Raw genomic sequence first — 17,726 nt, 5'->3', positions numbered from 1 at the left:
AAGCAAGTCCAAGAACAGCAAAATACCATTCTTGGGAAACATGGTTTGTAGGGCCTAGGGCAGTGATGGCGAACCTATGACACGCGTGTCAGAGGTGACACACAAACTCATTTTTTTGGTTGATTTTTCTTTGTTAAATGGCATTTAAATATATAAAATAAATATCAAAAATATAAGTCTTTGTTTTACTATGGTTGCAAATATCAAAAAATTTCTATATGTGACATGGCACCAGAGTTAAGTTAGGGTTTTTTAAAATGCTGACACGCTGAGCTCAAAAGGTTCGCCATCACTGGCCTAGGGCCTGCCATTTTGTCCTATTCCCTGAATATATTTAATCTGGTACCTGTGGCCTCACACTCCTTCTCCCTCTCTGCCTGGGCCTGCTCAGAAAAATCTCTGGGATGAGGCTCAGAAGCCCTGATCAATGGTATCTTTGTGTGTTTTCAAGCTGAATCTCCACTGGGCTGAGGCCAATTTTTTTTTTTAATTCTTGGTCTTTAGCTGTGATTCAAAGAGTTAGTGGATTGTCAACTCCCATCCTGGCCACAAACAGTCACACTTCAATGACAGGCTTTCTGACCTCCAGTTGGAACTCTTTCCTTCACCTCTTTGCTTAACAGCCAGTTTCCTATTTCTTCCTCTTTGATGCCCTATTCGTACATTTAAACATTGGGGAAGTTCTTACCCTGAAAGGACAATAAGGGCAAGCATTGGGTAGGAAGCTAAAGACAAAGAATCAAATCCAGGAAAGACCCTTGGCTTTTGGCGAGGCCTTCATGATGAGATCTCATCTCTTCCATATCTTCTGCAGGACTTCGGGCTCAAGATGGTAGCAGCAGTCATGTTGCTGCAACGCTGTCCTGTGTTTGCCCGGGGTCCCTCAGGCCCCCTGGGCAAGCTGATTAAGACTCACCAGTTTCTTTTTGGTAATGGATGCTGTCCCATCCTGACCACCCAAGGACCAACCTGTTCTCAAATCCACCTTAAGGCAACCAAGGCTGGAGGAGGTAAGAAGAAGCTACTGGAAAATGGGGAGAATGTCTGGGTTCTAGACACAAGGTCTCAAGTCATACCATTCATCATTGCCTAATGATTGGTAGGGTTTATGTGAAAAGAGTTAAGGCAGAATGAGCTGGCCTAAAATGAGCTGGGATCTGACTTCTGCCAACTTCTCCCCTCATACTCTACATACTCCAGTCACTCTGAATTACTTAAAATTGCCTAGATCAACACTATTATCTGAAGCTTCTGTGCCTTCACTCCTATCAAATGATCCTCTTCCACACCCTTTACCAGAGTGTATCATATTTCTCATGAGACACTTAACTTGGGCATCATCTCTTCTGTCAAGCCTGCCTAGACTTCCAGCCTGTCCAATTCCAATTCTGTGTCACGTGTCCTCCCTGTTCTAGACTTTCTAGGCTTTCTGTCCCCTCCCAGCACTATTTATTTATAATGTGTCTTCAGTGGGTGCCATTCCTGCCAGTTTAAGAGCTCTCATCACAGGGATTTAGCATAGGGATCAGACTCATCCATCTCTGTGTCTCTACCATAGCCTGATGGCACGTTGGGTTATAGTAGGTTTCAGCAATAATTGTTAAATTGAACTTATGGTTAAAAATGCACTGCCACTTACTCTCTTACCTTTGCATAGACTCTCCAACTTGGTCCAAGAGCCACTGTCCCTTCATGCTGTCAGAACTCCAGGATGGGAAGAGCAAGATTGTGCAGAAGGCGGCCCCAGAAGTCCAGGAGGATGTGAAGACTTTCAAGACAGGTTGGAGTCAAGTTCCATCTCATCAGCCTCTACTCCTAACACCTGAACTCACTTCACCACAGTCCTGAGCTAGGCTACTCCAAGGGCAGCTACTATACATCCCATTATGGGGAGTCCAGTCTTTCTAGGGGAACCATGGTAGGCAATAGCTTAGACTGTGCACTGAAATGCACCCTCCCCAATACACACAAATGCACAAGTTCCTATAAATTTTAGCCATTAGTTTAAAATATCATTCTTGGGGAACATGGTCTATAGGGCCTAGGGCTGCTATTTTGTCCTATTCCCTGAATATACTTAATCTGGTACCTGTGGCCTCAAACTCCTTCTCCCTTTAGAGTTCTGCCTCTTCTCTTCCAAGTGGCTAAATGAATCCCAAGAGGCTGGGCTCCCACATTTAAGCAATGCCACACTGACAATCTGGATTTGCATGAAAGAATAAGTGTTGGAAACAGGTACATACTATCCAAGTTTATGGAGCCCCAGGTCAACTCAAATGGTTCAGATCGCTCAAGATAATCACACTTGAGAGATGGTTGCATTGTTGACATCTTTCATAGGCCCTTTTGCGAGAACATTAAGGATAAAAATTTCAAATCAAATCTTAATGACATTCAGAAAAGAACAGTAAGATACACTGTGTTTCATCTACCTCCCACATGGAAAACCCAGGGTGGCTTGCCCCAGTTACCTCACCTAAGGGAAAGTTCTAGTGGAGAGAAATGTGATTCACATTATGGAAGGTTTCCTGACACAGGAGACTCCACTTGGGGAGATAAATAGGTGCTCACTTTGTACAACATTTTTTCTTTCTGCAGAGGGCTTACCTACTTCATAAACTTGAATTAATATATTTTGCTTGGAGTTAAACATGACTACACATGCTTTCTTTGCCTCCCTTCCCCCGCATAGCCTATGTATTCCACACCCCCTTTCAGACCTACCCAGCTCCCTGGCTTCAACCAGCCTGAGGAATCTATTCTCTAGTCCCCAGGAACCAGAGCAAATTTCAGAGAAAGTCACATACCTGCTACAGAACAACATGGCTAGTGAGTTTGCTGAGGTGGAAATAAAGGAGGTAGAAATATGGAAGGAGTGCTGAAAGGGCTTCTAACACAGTAGGGGAAATGGCAAGGAAGCACTTTGAAATCAAAGGGAGTGTGAGTTTAAATTTTAATGCTGGCACTTGCTGGATCTGGATCAGTGGGATTTTAATACCTGTTTCAGTGGACATGTTTCTAGCTTGTTATGAGGCCTCATTAAATGTTGTTTATTCCTATCATTTATTCTCCATGCTTCCCTCAGAAACACCCATCCTTCATAGAGCCTTTTCCCTCTTTTGTATTTGTTTATATTCATTTTCATAATGGAATTTGTTTTATTATCCTAATATAAAGGGAATATGATTCACTGTAAAATATTTTCCAACAGATACAGTAAAGTATAAAGAGCAAAATTTAAAACCAGAGCTCCACAATCCACCATTAGTTTTTGTTGTTTTCTTCCAGATATTCTTCTATGACTAAACACACACACACACACACACACACACACACACACACACACACACACGCCTCCTACATTCTCTTCCACATATGTTTTTATTAGGAATGTGATCTTATTCTACCCAGAGTTTGTTATTTTGCTTTGTTCACTTAACCATATGTCATGGGCATCATTCCATGTCTCTAAACATAGAGCTGCATAATAATTATTGAGTCGAGGCAGCCAGTATCCCAAGAGGCAGCCAGTATGCCAGAGGCAGCCAGTATATGAGAGGCAGCCAATATGCGAGAGGCAACCAGTATGCAAGAGGCAGTCAGTATCACGAGAGGCAGCATCAGGGGCAGGACAGTCTCAGACAAGCATCTATGTGGCTATTTCCGTGATAGGTAATAATAATAATGAGGGGGAAGCACACACAAAAAAAGGGTCAAAGTATGTTCTGTAGCATGAATGCAATATCATTCAGTTAATCAAGCACCTATATTTCAGGTTATTGTTTCCACTTTATTGTGCGTATTCTTTCAATTTATATTGTATATTGATGTTCCATTCATATAAATGTGCCCAAATATAATTTGTAGTATTATCTTAGACTTACCATGAATATACTTGAGATAATTTATCTACTCCTCTATTGGGTTGCTTCCACTTTTTCCTATAACCAACAGTGGTACAACAAACATCATTGAATGTATTTCTTCATACACATAGGTAAGTGTTTCTCTAGGATAGAAACTAAGAGGTATAAATTCTTGGGGTGTAAGGGTGTGTACATTTTCAGTATTAATAAATATTGCCTATTAGCCCTCCAAAGTGATGCACCAGTGATCACAGAAAGTATCCACATTCTCACACCCTCTCTAGCACTTGATATTATCAAACTTATAAATCTTTATCAATTTGATAGTGAAAATATGTTTGTGCAGTTTGTTTTTCCCTGATGAAGCATCCTTTTCTACATTTATTGAATTCTCTGTCTATAGTCTTTGCCTACTTTTCTACTAGGCTGAACATTGTTCATAGTAATGTTTCAATGTATAAAAACAAATTCTGGATATCAATCATTTTTGTCAAATGTGCTACAGAGTTTCTGTAGGTATGTCAGTCTGTGCATTTAAAAAACTTTTATATTTTTTTATTGATTTCAGAGAGGAAGGGAGAGGAAGAGAGAGATAGAAACATCAATGATGAGAGAAAATCATCGATTGGCTGCCTCCTGCACGACCCCCACTGGGGATCAAGCCCACAACCTGGGCATGTGCCCTGACCTGGAATCAAACCTTGACGTCCTGGTGCATAGGTGGATGCTCAACCACTGAGCCATGGGCACATTTTTAAAACTTTTGATACATATTTCCAAACATCCTTGCAGTAAAAATGTTATCAGTGTTACACACCCCTACCTCATAAGTTACCATTGGCAACAATCATGATTTCTGTCTCATGTGTAGAGTTCTAGAGTTTAACAAGCCCTTTGGCATATGTTATTTCAATTTATTCTGAAAATAGGATTGCCCCATTGTGTATTGGTTGTGGTCAGTTACTGGTAGGCCACTTACTTGCTGTATGACCTTGATCAAGTTACCTAACCTCTCTATGCCTTGGTTTCCTCATTTGTAAAATGAAGATACTATTAGAACTTTCCACATGGGGTTGTTGTGAGAAATAAATAAAATGATAGCTATAAAGTTCATAAGGCAGAGCATTACAAATAATAGGCAGTCATTAAATATTGACTATAATAATATAATCAAATAGTTATTATTATTACCACTAATACTATTACTTTTACTCATAATATTAATATGTGCCAGGTATTATTTTAGGTGTATTACATTCTGTGTGTAATCAGATGATCCCAATTATTCAAGAAGGTATTATTAGCCTCATTCTACACATGAAGAAATTGAAACTAAGGGAGAGAATTCATGACTTTCTCAAGGTCACATAAGTAGAAAGTGGCAAGGTAATTACTTAAAACTAGATCTTTCAATACTCTTTCCACTGATACTGGAAGTAGTAATTCTAATGAGGCTTCTACACTAACCACAAGGGTAGAAAGCCTGAGTGAATGTGTGAATAAATTACTGAGTGAATGAGTAAGCAAAAGAATGGTTGAATTAAGTAGTGGAGAGTTAATGTGGCCCAGTAAGTTAATGACTGATCAAATAAATGAATAATGGAAAGAAAACTAGAGAAGGCAAAATCAACTGTATAAATAAAATGCGGGCATGCCAGAAAGTGATTTTAAATGAATTCTTTTCATCCCCATCTCTACTCCTGCAGGAAACCATGTCTTTGGTTATGACCAGTTTTTCAGGGACAAGATCATGGAGAAGAAACGGGACCACACCTACCGTGTGTTCAAGACTGTGAACGCTGGGCTGATGCATACCCCTTTGCCCAACACTTCTCTGAAGCATCTGTGCCCTCAAAGGATGTGTCTGTCTGGTGCAGTAATGACTACCTGGGCATGAGCCGTCACCCTCGGGTCTTGCAAGCTACACAGTGAGTAGTAGGGTCTGGGCCATGAGCTGTGGGGACACTCCAGAGAAGAGCCAAAGCCACAGGTGGAAGGAAAAGCCAGAGCTGGCAGTAGAAACCTGGGTTCCACCCACCACCTCTGTCGTACAAGGACCTCCAGCATATTTAATCCTCAGATAGGAACTAAATCAATCAACAAGCCATGTTTTCTAAACTCTTGAGTGTACAGTGCTATTGAGGAGAGGATGGAAGAACAAGCAAGCCTACTCTCCATGAGTTCTCATTCTGGCTGCAGAATGAGTATTGACAGAGATGGTGTATGACCTCCTCTAGAAAGTCTTTCAAGCTGCTCAAGCTCAACCTAGATTCGCCCTCCATCCCTGAGTGCCTTCAGCCTGGGAAGGAGGTTCCAAGTCTTTCCACCATCCCCATCCTGGCCTCTACTTAGTCACTTAGGACACAGCTCACACAGGATCACTGTCATCATTGACCCCCATCAATGGGTAGAACACATGAGAAACCTACCCAGTTCCTCAGTGTCTGTCAAGGGTTTCTTCTCCTTGTCTCCCCAATGTTTTTTCCTGACTAGGGAGACCCTGCAGCGTCATGGGGTTGGAGCTGGTGGCACCCGCAACATCTCCGGTACCAGTAAGTTTCATGTGGAACTAGAGCAGGAGCTGGCTGAGCTGCACCAGAAGGACTCAGCCCTGCTCTTCTCTTCCTGCTTTGTGGCCAATGACTCTACTCTCTTCACCTTGGCCAAGATCCTGCCAGGTAAGCCTATGGCCTAAGCTTTATACAGCATACAGTCTAACTGTCTTCATTACTCCTTCCCTCTATTCTGAGTTCACTTGCTCGCATTACCCTTCTTTCTTACCCACCTTGCATATCCTCAATGCTGGATGACTACAGTCCTCTCCTTTCTCCTCTTCCACACATACGCTGAAGACCACTACTAAGAAACACTGCCCAACTTCACAGAAGAGTAACACAATAAATTTGTCACCCCCCAACTCAACTAGGCTCTTAATAGTCATAAACAATACTTTTATGCCCCCACATCCAATTTTTTAAACTTTCTTCCCTCATCTAAAACCTGTGACTAACTCCTCCTTCACTCTTAGCAAATTACCTCAAATTTTACATCACACACACACACACACACACACACGCACACACACACGTGTGCAAATCACCAGACAGGGACTCCTTTAACTTACAGCCACCAAACCTAAAAATTTTTCTAATTGTTCATTGATTCTTCTTTCATTCTTTCCTTTAACAATTTGAAAGTGCATCTCTTCTTCTGCCTAAAGCCAATCCCTTCCCTTGTACACTGGATCCGATCTGGATCCCACCTTCCACTCTCTAGTCAATAACATCCCATCTTCCCTCTCTCCCACTCTTTAGCCAATAATATCCTGAACTCATCTGGCTGTCATCCTTCCATCACAGCCCCAACCCTGGAAAAATATAATTCTCCACCTTCTCTCTCAATCCTGGGCTTATATAATTGCTCAGGCGGGAGCCACTAAAAATTTATGGTTCCCAACTTCTATCAGCTTGTCTATGCTCTCTGGCAATCCTGTTTTCATGGTCAGTTCTCCACGTCTCCAGGGTAGCTTTGCCAATTCCCATTCTCCTCAGCCCTCCTAGACCTACACCTCACTCTCACCCACATGAGCATCCTCACATGTCCTTTCCTCATTCCTTCTCTCCTATCATAATGGAAAAGGTGCCCTTTTTCTTGTTGACAAATCTTGCCGCTGGTGCTCTGTGTCCCATTCCCCTCTACTTCCTCCGGAACTTTGATCTATAAGTTTACTCTCCCCTGTATCTTCAGCCTCTCCCTTTCTTTAATCATATTGAAGTCTTTTGCATCTTACAGAAAACATTTTCCCTCATTATGCTCGAGCTATTGCCCTATCTCTCTCCTTATAACTGGCAAACTGCTTGAGAGAAGTCTTCATACTTGCTAGCTACTTCCTCACTTCCTGCTGACTCTTTGGCACATTATAAACATCACCACTGCTTCTCTGAAACTTATTCTGAGGTCACACATAACCCCAACTAAATCCAATATCCTTGGAAATTTTTCCAGTGAACCCCCTCCTCAACCATTACAATTCAACTTCTTTCCATTTCCACTGCAACCATCCTAGCCTAGACCAATATAATTTCTTTTTCAAAAATATATTTTTATTTATTTTAGAAAGGAAGGGAGTGGAAGAGAGAGATAGAAACATCAATGATGAGAGGGAATCATTGATTGGCTGCCTCCTACACATTGGACCGAGCCTGCAACCCAGGCATGTGCCCTTGACCGGAATTGAACCTGGGACCCTTGGGTCCACAGGCTGACGCTCTATCCACTGAGCCAAACTGGTTAGGGCCAATATAATTTATTGATTTCACATTTGCTCTCCTGCAATCTATTCTTCACATCAGGTAGAATGATATTTTTTAAATGCATAGATATTTTTGTTACTCCCTTGCCCAAAATCCTTTAATATATCCTCATTGCCCTTAGGACCAATTCCAAATTCTTTTTTTAAAATATATTTTTATTGATTTCAGAGAGGAAGGGAGGAGAGATAGAAACATCAATGATGAGAGAGAATCATCGATTGGCTGCCTCCTGCACACCCCACACTGGGTATCAAGCCCACAACTTGGGCATGTGCCCTAACTAGGAATTGAACCGTGACCTCCTGGTTCATAGGTTGATGTTCAACCACTGAGCCACACCGGCCAGTCCCAACTCCAAATTCTTTATCATGGCTTCTAAAGCTCCAGATAATCTGGCCTCTACTTACCTCTTAAGCCTCATCTTTTGATACCCCCTTTTTTCATCCTTTCATTTAGCAATATATTCACTCATATATTTATTCACTCACATATATTAGTTATGTTTATTCATCCATTTATTCAAGAAGTGCTTATTTATCAACTACTGTGTACCTCACCTTATGCTGGGTATCAGAAAGAGAAAGACAGAGATGTGGTTCCTGCTCTTTTTTAAAAATATGTTTCATTGATTTTTTACAGAGAGGAGGGAGAAGGATAGAGAGTTAGAAACATTGATGAGAGAGAAACATCGATCAGCTGCCTCCTGCACACCTCCTACTGAGGATGTGCCCGCAACCAAGGTACATGCCCTTGACCGGAATTGAACCTGGGACCCTTCAGTCTGCAGGCCGATGCTCTATCCACTGAGCCAAACCGGTTAGGGCATGGTTCCTGCTCTTAAGTAACTTCCAGTCTACTTGTCCTTCATGGCAGGTTCACCAGAAAGTCATACAGGTCTTCAACAGGAGGAAAGGGTTGGCCCTCTGTCCCTGCCAGATGGGTCCTGAGGATAAAGTAGGAATACTGGGACAGAAACTTAAGAATTATGCATCTGGTTCCTCAGGGTGCGAGATTTACTCAGATGCAGGCAATCATGCTTCAATGATCCAAGGTATCCGCAACAGTGGAGCAGCCAAGTTTGTCTTCAGGCACAATGACCCTGACCACCTGGAGAAACTTCTAAAGAAGTCCAACCCTGAGACACCCAAAATTGTGGCCTTTGAGACTGTTCACTCCATGGATGGTATGTATATGTGTGTATGTTTACTAACATTGGTCTCACAAAAACCATGATAATAATAACAGCTAACATTTACAGAGTGCTTATTACATGCCAAGCAAAATTATTAGCATGTTATGTATATTAATGTACTGAATCTTCACAATTTTATGGGGTAAGTGCCATTATTCTTTCTATTCATTTACATGAGAAGAGCGAGACACAAACTAGTGAAGTAACTTGCCTAAGATCACACAACCAATAGATGCCAAAAGATTGAGGCAGCTATTATAGTGATCTTACGGATTAAGAAATCAAAGTTCATAGGCAGCTTCCAATTTATCTTGATTCTAATATGATTCTAATTCTTTCATACAAGGGCTCCCTCCATGATAAATTATGTATAAATCAATGACATCAGTGTCTGGTTTGTGCAATGGAAAATTTTACAAATTATTGCCTGAAGATTGTTTTCAAGGTTCAGTATGAAGCATTGGAGTCAAAACAGGCTTTGAAATCAGACAGATCTGAGTTCAAATTCCAGGAACTTACTGGCTCTATGACCTTGGGTAACTCTAACTCTCTGAGCCAAAGTTTCCCCCAAGGTAAAATATCTAGTTGTAAGAATTAGAGATAATGAAAGTCATCCCATTTATTATGATCTAAGTAGAAAAAATTACCTTTTCCCTCCTGCCTCTTTCCCCTGCAACTGAAACAATGCTCAAATCATTTTATTGCTGCTCCCTTTGAGCAGAAATCATGTATTTTAGACCTCGCCTTCTGCATTTATTGAAGGGAAGAGGTCCTCACTTCATTTCAATTTGTCACTTTTCCAACTAAAACAAACGAGAGTTCCTGATATAGCGAACGTACATGCCATCAGCATCATGTAATGGTAATGCACAGGCTGTGAAACCAGACTATCCATTTTGAAAACTCAGCATGACAAGTTACTCAACTTGAACAAGTTTCTTAATTGCTGTGTCTCAGTTGCATTATTTGAAAAATAGAGGTGATAATAATAGAGTAGCTGTGAGAATCAAATGGGTTGACATATGTACAGAACTTATTGTGCACACTGCCACATTTCTATAACTAGCAATAAAGTAAAACCATCCTATGATTATATTCCTACTACTGAGACGAATCTAATTCATGATTTCTCTGGTGGAAACCATGTTAGGACCATCCTACTTCCTTACATTTGCAAGTGAATGGTTCCTTTTTAAAAATTTGTTAAATCCTTACTCCAGGACATTTTTTTCCATTGACTTTTAGAGAGAGTAGGAGAGTAGGAGGGAGAGAGGAGAAGGAGAGAGAGAGAGAGAGAGAGAGAGAGAGAGAGAGAGAGAGAGAGAGAGACTGACATGAGAGAGAAACATCGATTGATTGCCCTCTAGCAGGAGCCCTGACCAGGGGCGGGGATAAATCTGCAACCAAGGTACATGCCCTTGACTGGGAATTGAACCCGGGACCTTTTGGTCTGTGGGCTGACGCTCTGACCACTGAGCAAAACCGACCAGGGCTGTTTCCTTATTTTTTGATGGAAACTCTGCCTAAACTGTAGATCGTAGGGCAGAATTTCTCTCATTGAAAAGATGCTTGAGCCATCACACTGCCCCATTTGTCTTGGGCTCCATCTCCTGTGGTTGTTCCCACCAGTTGCTCACATTCTTTAATCCTGGCCTGGAGTCCCTGTTTCCCTGTGAACAAGTTTCTTCTGTATTCCGATTCTCTGCACCTCAGTAGTTTCCAGGGATGGTGAAGGTGTGGATTCTTGTATATGCAGAGTCTGCATATGGGATTCACAGCCACTGGAAAATCTTATAAAAACTATAAGCATATAAGATGTCTAGAATAACATAGTAAAAAAGGTAATCTGTATGGAAATGAAGAGGAACCTACAGATCACTTCTAATTCACCTTCAATTCAATAGATTGAGACTAAGCCTGTGTGTGGGGAGGTGCCCTCATATAACATTGACAGAGATGAGAAATACACTCTCATGGATATACAGAGAATACAAAGAGACAGAGGCACCAAACACACACACACACACACACACACACACACACACACACACACACACACGTACAGGGAAAGAAAGTCCAAAGCAGAGAGATAGAGAGGTAGACAGAAAGGGATACAATGAGAAAGTGAAGGAGGGAGGGGGAGAGACAGAGAGGAAAGAATGGGAAGGGAGAGAGAAAAATAGGGCAGAGCCATCAAAATAGAGATATAGAAACAAAGATGGAAATGCCACAAAAAGAGAGATAGTGACAGAAAGCCAGACAGATAGAAAGAGGGAGGACCAGTGAAGGATAAATATATTGCCAGGGCTGCCAACAGCACCTGGCTGAGAGGATAAGTGTTATCTGAAATCAGAATGGCATTAATCTGGAGCAAAAGGTGATTTTTTTCAATTTATTTAAACAAAGGTATCACACAGGCTAGTGCCAATCCTAAATGGAAATACACAGATTTGGGGGCGGGGGAGGAAGGAAGCATAGAGAGGCTAGAAAATGACATAAATAAGAGAACATATATTGGCAAAATGAAGTAAAAATAGGAAAGAGAGGCAAGCCTCGATCATAGCCTAGAGAAAACACACACACACACACACACACACACACACACACACACACACACACAGAAGGAGGAGGAGGAAACACTCAGCCAGCATGGCTCAGTGGTTGAGCACCGACCTATGAACCAGGAAGTCACGGTTCAATTCCCATGCCCGGGTTTCGGGCTCGATCCCTAGTGTGGGGTGTGCAAGAGGCAGCTGATCAATGATTCTCTCTCATCATTGAATCATTGATGTTTATCTCTTGCTCTCCCTTCCTCTCTGAAATCAATAAAAATATATTTTTTAAAAGAGGGGGAGGGGAGGGAGAAGGGGAGGCATAGGGAGAGGGAGAGGGAGAAAGAACACACAGGTGCTTGGGCGGGAGTGAGGTGAAGGCAGTCATTACATACTGAGAGGTTTGAAATAGTCCTAAGGTAGTTGTGGGTCCCAATTCCACACTGGAGATGGAGTTGGGGAAGGGTTATGATCTCCAACCTCTATTCCTTGGCTTTGCTCAGGTGCCATCTGTCCCCTCGAGGAGTTGTGTGATGTGGCCCACCAGTATGGAGCTCTGACCTTTGTGGATGAGGTTCATGCTGTAGGCCTGTATGGTTCCCGGGGCGCTGGGATTGGGGAGCGTGATGGAATCATGCACAAGATTGACATCATTTCTGGAACTCTTGGTGAGTGAGTGCCTTGGACTTCCCCGACATATAACCCAGAAAGGAGGCCCTTGTAAGATCCTTTTCTCCACCACCCCCTCCCCCAAAGCTGCAGTAGCTATTTGGGTAGAATTCACAGCCGCAGCTGTGGAACTCCTGGATTCCTTCCTTCCGCTCCCTCCTCACTACAGAGTTGCTAATGAAATCTGGGTTTTGGGGGGGTTTTTTAGAAGACCCCTGAGCTGGGCCAAATAGCCAGGTTCCCCTCAGTAAGTGGAGAGTTGTAGTTCTAATCTCCTTTCCCATCCCAGCTCCAAGCTTCATCTGAGCTCCACCTTTGGGCCTAAACAGCTCAAGATCCCCACCCACCTCCTGCCTATCTAGTCACTGCATATGGCAGGCCTTGAAAGTCCTATCTCAAAGCAGCAGAATTATCAGCTCTTGCTGATAATAATTCTCCTGTCACGGACAGGAAAAATGAGCAGAGGTCTGGGAAGGGAGTCTGGAGCTCCAGTTTCTGCTGCACCTCCTTGTGTTACTTGGGGTTTGATCCTATTCTTTTGAGGAATGAAAATGGGGTCTGTGCATATCTTCCTCCTCCCTGTCTCCAGGCAAGGCCTTTGGCTGTGTGGGCGGCTACATCGCCGGCACCCGTGACTTGGTGGACATGGTGCGCTCCTATGCTGCCGGCTTCATCTTCACCACTTCACTGCCTCCCATGGTGCTCTCTGGGGCTCTGGAATCTGTGCGGCTCCTCAAGGGAGAGGAGGGCCAAGCACTGAGGCGGGCCCACCAGCGCAATGTCAAGCACATGCGCCAGCTACTAATGGACAGGGGCCTTCCTGTTATCCCCTGTCCCAGCCACATCATTCCCATCCGGGTGAGAGCCCCACGCTTCCCATCACCCTCTCCTCCTCTCTCTTCTGGGAGCCTTCCCACACCCAGCAAACTGACACCTGCTCCTGTCATCAACTCTTTTCTTTCCTGTTAACCATTTTTGAAAAGTTATCAGCCGTTCTGGATTAACCAGTCTTCTTTTTTTGCATTAGCCATCCTTATTAGACTGTTTTGACCCTCACAATATTGAGTATCCATGACCTATATATAATTCAGTGTTTTTCAGACTGTGTATCAAGACCATTCATGGGCCATAACATCACCTTAATAGGTTATGATGAGAATCTTTCTTGAACATCCAGCCTCTTAAAGAGACCGCCTCTTAAGGAGCCTATAAACTATGCATGATGAAAATGCTTGTATTTTATTAAGGAATGGCCATTGTCTTAACTCACCACATCTATGGTATCGTTACTATAAATATAGTTGCTTACAAAAAAAAAACAATAGCAAAGAACATGTACATCACACATAGTAAGGGTTTCATTTTATGGGAAATTTGTTTCAGTTTTGCATATGACTATAAGCACATGTATGTACATGTTTATGTGTATAGCATGATCATAAAATATATTTCTTATTGAGAATTGAAGTCAGAAAATATAAAATCAAAAGCCATGGGACTAGCTGCTATTTTGGATCCTCAACTATGTTTGAGTGTTTGCTGCCTTTAAAAATGAACTGTGACGTCTTTATTATTTTTTTATTGTTGACAGAATTATAGATGTCTCCCCCTTCTTCCCCTTTGCCTCCCTCCACCCAGCCCCTGTCCCACCCCAGGCCTTTACTACACTATTATCTGTGTCCATAGACTATACATATATGTCTATATGTTCTTTCTTAAATAACATCAATTTGTGTGTCGGTAAGTAGGGGAGCAGGGAGGATACTTTTATGTGACTATTGAAATAGTCATTGCTCCTTGGACCAACCCAACATTCCCTTGAAATATTGCTTTTGTAAATAACTGTTGTTGTTGTTTTTTAATTAACCCAGTGGCAGCATCCCAGATGGATGGTGCTTAAGAGATTTTCCTTCTTATCCAGAACCACCCAAATTAACATACCAGCTAAATAAAACCTATGTGCTTGCTCTGCATACAGCTTCAAGACATGGTTCCTAGCACCACCTCCACCCCACTCCTTAAAATTTGATTGGTGCCTCTGAGTAATTCCTTGATAGAGATATTCTGGAGCTGCCACTGATTAAGGCCCTTATGAAAAAATACTTTTAGAAATTCAGTGTTGTTCCTTCATCTGGTTCCCTCCACCTGCGATAGTGGGGCGAGGGTGACAGATATTGACAGGTTTTTTTCCTGAGCCCAGGTGGGTGATGCAGCACTGAATAGCAAGATCTGTGATCTCCTGCTCTCCAAGCATAGCATCTATGTGCAGGCCATCAACTACCCAACTGTCCCCCGGGGTGAGGAGCTGCTGCGCCTGGCACCCTCCCCCCATCACAGCCCTCAGATGATGGAAGACTTTGTGGGTAAGTCCTCAACATGGTTGCACTTTCCCTCCTTTCAGCCCCAGGATCTGAAGAAGTTGAGAGAATGGATGCCATTCATTTAAAAAATATATTTCTGAAACATCTATTGTGTGCCAGACTCTACACTAGGGCCATAAGTGGATAAAAAACAGTCCCTAGACTTGTAGGGCTCCAGTTTGGTTGAGGAGGCCATAGCAGATACAAACAATGACTTCAAGGGGTGAAAGTTCAACAAAGACAGTACATGTGGAATGTGTGGGAGCAGAAAGGAGGGGCCTGACCCAACATATGGGATTCAAGACAGGCTTCCTAGTGGGGATGACACCTGAACTGAGTCTTTCAAGGTGAATTGTATTGAACCAAGAGAATAAAGAGGGTGTGGAGGGGTATTCCTAGCAGAGGGAAGAACATAAAGAAAGGCAAGGAGGAGAGGGTAAGAAGCAGCCTTGGATATATCAAGAATAAGGAGGTCCTAGCTGTGGTTGAGTGTTGACCTATGAACCAGGTCACAGTTCAATTCCCTGTCAGGTTACGGGCTTAATCCCCAGTGAGGGGCATGCAGGAGGCAGCCAATCAATGATTCTCTCTCATCATGAATGTTTCTATCTCTCCCTCTCCCTTCTTCTCTGAAATCAATAAAAATATTTTAAAAAAGGAATAAGCAGGCGTTAGAGGAATGCAGGATAGTAGGAATCGTCTGGGGGAGGTGAATGTCAAAAAGACAATAAAAAACAAGGACTGGATTGAGAGATTTATAATGCTAACTGAATAGCTTGGTTTTTATCCTGAAAGATGGCAGTTTAGTCAATTCACCTAAAGTTTATTGTATTCCTGTAGGGTACAGTTTTTAGCATGGGGCCTGACATTGGAGATATTGAAAGGCAATTGAATATACAAGTCTAGAATTCAAGAGGGTGTCTGGGATGGGGATGAAAATTTGAGAATCATCAGCATAAAGATGGTGTTTAAATCCATGAGACTGTATTAGATCACCAAAGGAATGATCATTTAAAAAATCATGGACAGCCTTAGCCAGTTTGGCTCAGTGGATAGAGCATCCGCTTGTGGACTGAAGGGTTGTGGGTGAGATTCTGGTCAAGGGCATGTACCTCAGTTGCAGGCTCAATCCCCAACCCTGGCTGGGTGGCAACCAGTTGATGTCTGTCTGTCTCTCCCTCTCCCTTCCACTCTCTAAAGATCAATGGAAAAGGATTAAATTAAAAAAAAAAAGCCATGGACAGAGCTCTGGCACACACCTGACGCATTTCTGAAAGTGAGGTCAAGTTCTTTCCTCTGGGTTCCCACCCTCTCCAGAAACACTCCCCACCCCAGGTTCCCGTGTCACAACAGTGACACTGTGTGGTTACTGTCAGTGTCATTTTTCTCTCCAGGCTAGGAGTTTCCAAGTAAATGGTTTCACTTCTTGGGCCATAGCATGTCTTGTACCAGGCCAGTACAGGTATAAATTGTGTCAAATTAGGAGCTTGCCAATCTTTTACACATCACAGCACCCATTCACAAATGGCAACATTCATAACACACACTGGAACAAACCAGAATCTACTTCTGGTTCCAAGACATCTTGAAGGGTTGAAGGGAATCTACATTTGGCACAGCTGTACTGTGACACAAAGATTAAGAAAACCTAGTCTAACCAATTCTTTCCCTCCTCTCCTCTCACCATTTTCAGAGAAGCTGCTGGTGGCCTGGACTGAGGTGGGGCTGCCCCTCCAGGACGTGTCTGTGGCTTCCTGCAATTTCTGTCGCCGTCCCGTGCACTTCGAGCTCATGAGTGAGTGGGAACGCTCCTACTTTGGAAACATGGGGCCCCAGTATGTCACCACCTACGCATGAGAAGCCAGCTGCCTCGGATCCCCAGCCACCTGCACTTCACTTAGGGCTGGGCCTCTTCCTGTCCTTTGCTTTGTTGTGTGCCTTCAGCTGACTTGAGTTTGAAAACAAATAAAGAGCAAATTGCAGCATTTGTTGCCCTCTGTTGGATAGAGAACAAACGACTGCACTAAACCCGACTCCCTAAGACAAGTGGCAGGGCCATCAGTAAACCACAGATCACTTGTAGATCCGACCCCATTTTACTGATAGGGAAACTGAAATCCAGAAAGAAGGAGACTATAAAGTAAGTTGGACAAGTGTCAGGAGTCACTTGGGTTTATTTGAACTAGAGGCCCGGTGCACAAATTCGTGAATGGGTGGGGTCTGGCCAATCAGGGCCGTTGGGAGCTGGGCCAGGCTGGGGGGAGGGGCCACAGGTGGTTGGACAACCGGCCCCGCCCCCTGGTTGAACTGCAGGTTGAGGGGACAATTTGCATATTAGCCTTTTATTATATGGGGTGGCTCTCACCCAATAGTTTCAACAAAAATCCTGAGATTGACTCTTCACTGGTAGCCTGGACACCTGAGCCTCAGGTAGCCCCTGAAGCCAGGAGGTAGAGTCAGCTCAAACCAATCTGCCTAGAGGAGAAGAGTAGTTCCCCAAAACTTTGGAGTTACTTTCCAGCAGAAGGAATGGATGTCCTCCTCAATCCATTATCCTTTCCTTCCCACACCTTATAGAACAGGACTTAGCAGCCCCATTTTACCAGGTGAGAAAGAGGCTTGACTATAGAAAGCAACTTATTCAAGGCAATGCTCCCAACCTTCCCAGGTCACAGGACACAGAAAACATTTGCATGGCGTACTCGGGTAAACCAGTGATACTTGCCTAGGAGGCAATCTTTCCTGACACTTGTGCAATTCTGGACCCTGGCTGG

The 17,726-nt window shown here is 43.1% G+C and overlaps 1 protein-coding gene across 1 annotated transcript; it reads left to right on the top strand.

The window, feature by feature from the left end:
- The first annotated feature begins 829 nt into the window (after nt 1-829).
- ALAS2 (5'-aminolevulinate synthase 2) lies at nt 830-16,993 on the top strand. Its single transcript, XM_023760037.1, is given in 11 exon segments — nt 830-1,010; nt 1,658-1,780; nt 2,719-2,829; nt 5,573-5,662; nt 5,665-5,794; nt 6,360-6,544; nt 9,183-9,362; nt 12,427-12,591; nt 13,182-13,450; nt 14,793-14,955; nt 16,646-16,993. Coding segments are annotated over 11 exon segments (1,761 nt in total). The 3' UTR covers nt 16,810-16,993.
- The last annotated feature ends 733 nt before the right edge of the window (nt 16,994-17,726 follow it).

This window comes from Myotis lucifugus, unplaced genomic scaffold (assembly GCF_000147115.1).
Source record: "Myotis lucifugus unplaced genomic scaffold, Myoluc2.0 scaffold_169, whole genome shotgun sequence".
NCBI classification, from domain to species: domain Eukaryota; kingdom Metazoa; phylum Chordata; class Mammalia; order Chiroptera; family Vespertilionidae; genus Myotis; species Myotis lucifugus.
Note: the sequence above shows the minus strand (reverse complement) of the source record. Positions and strands in the feature narration are given on the sequence as shown.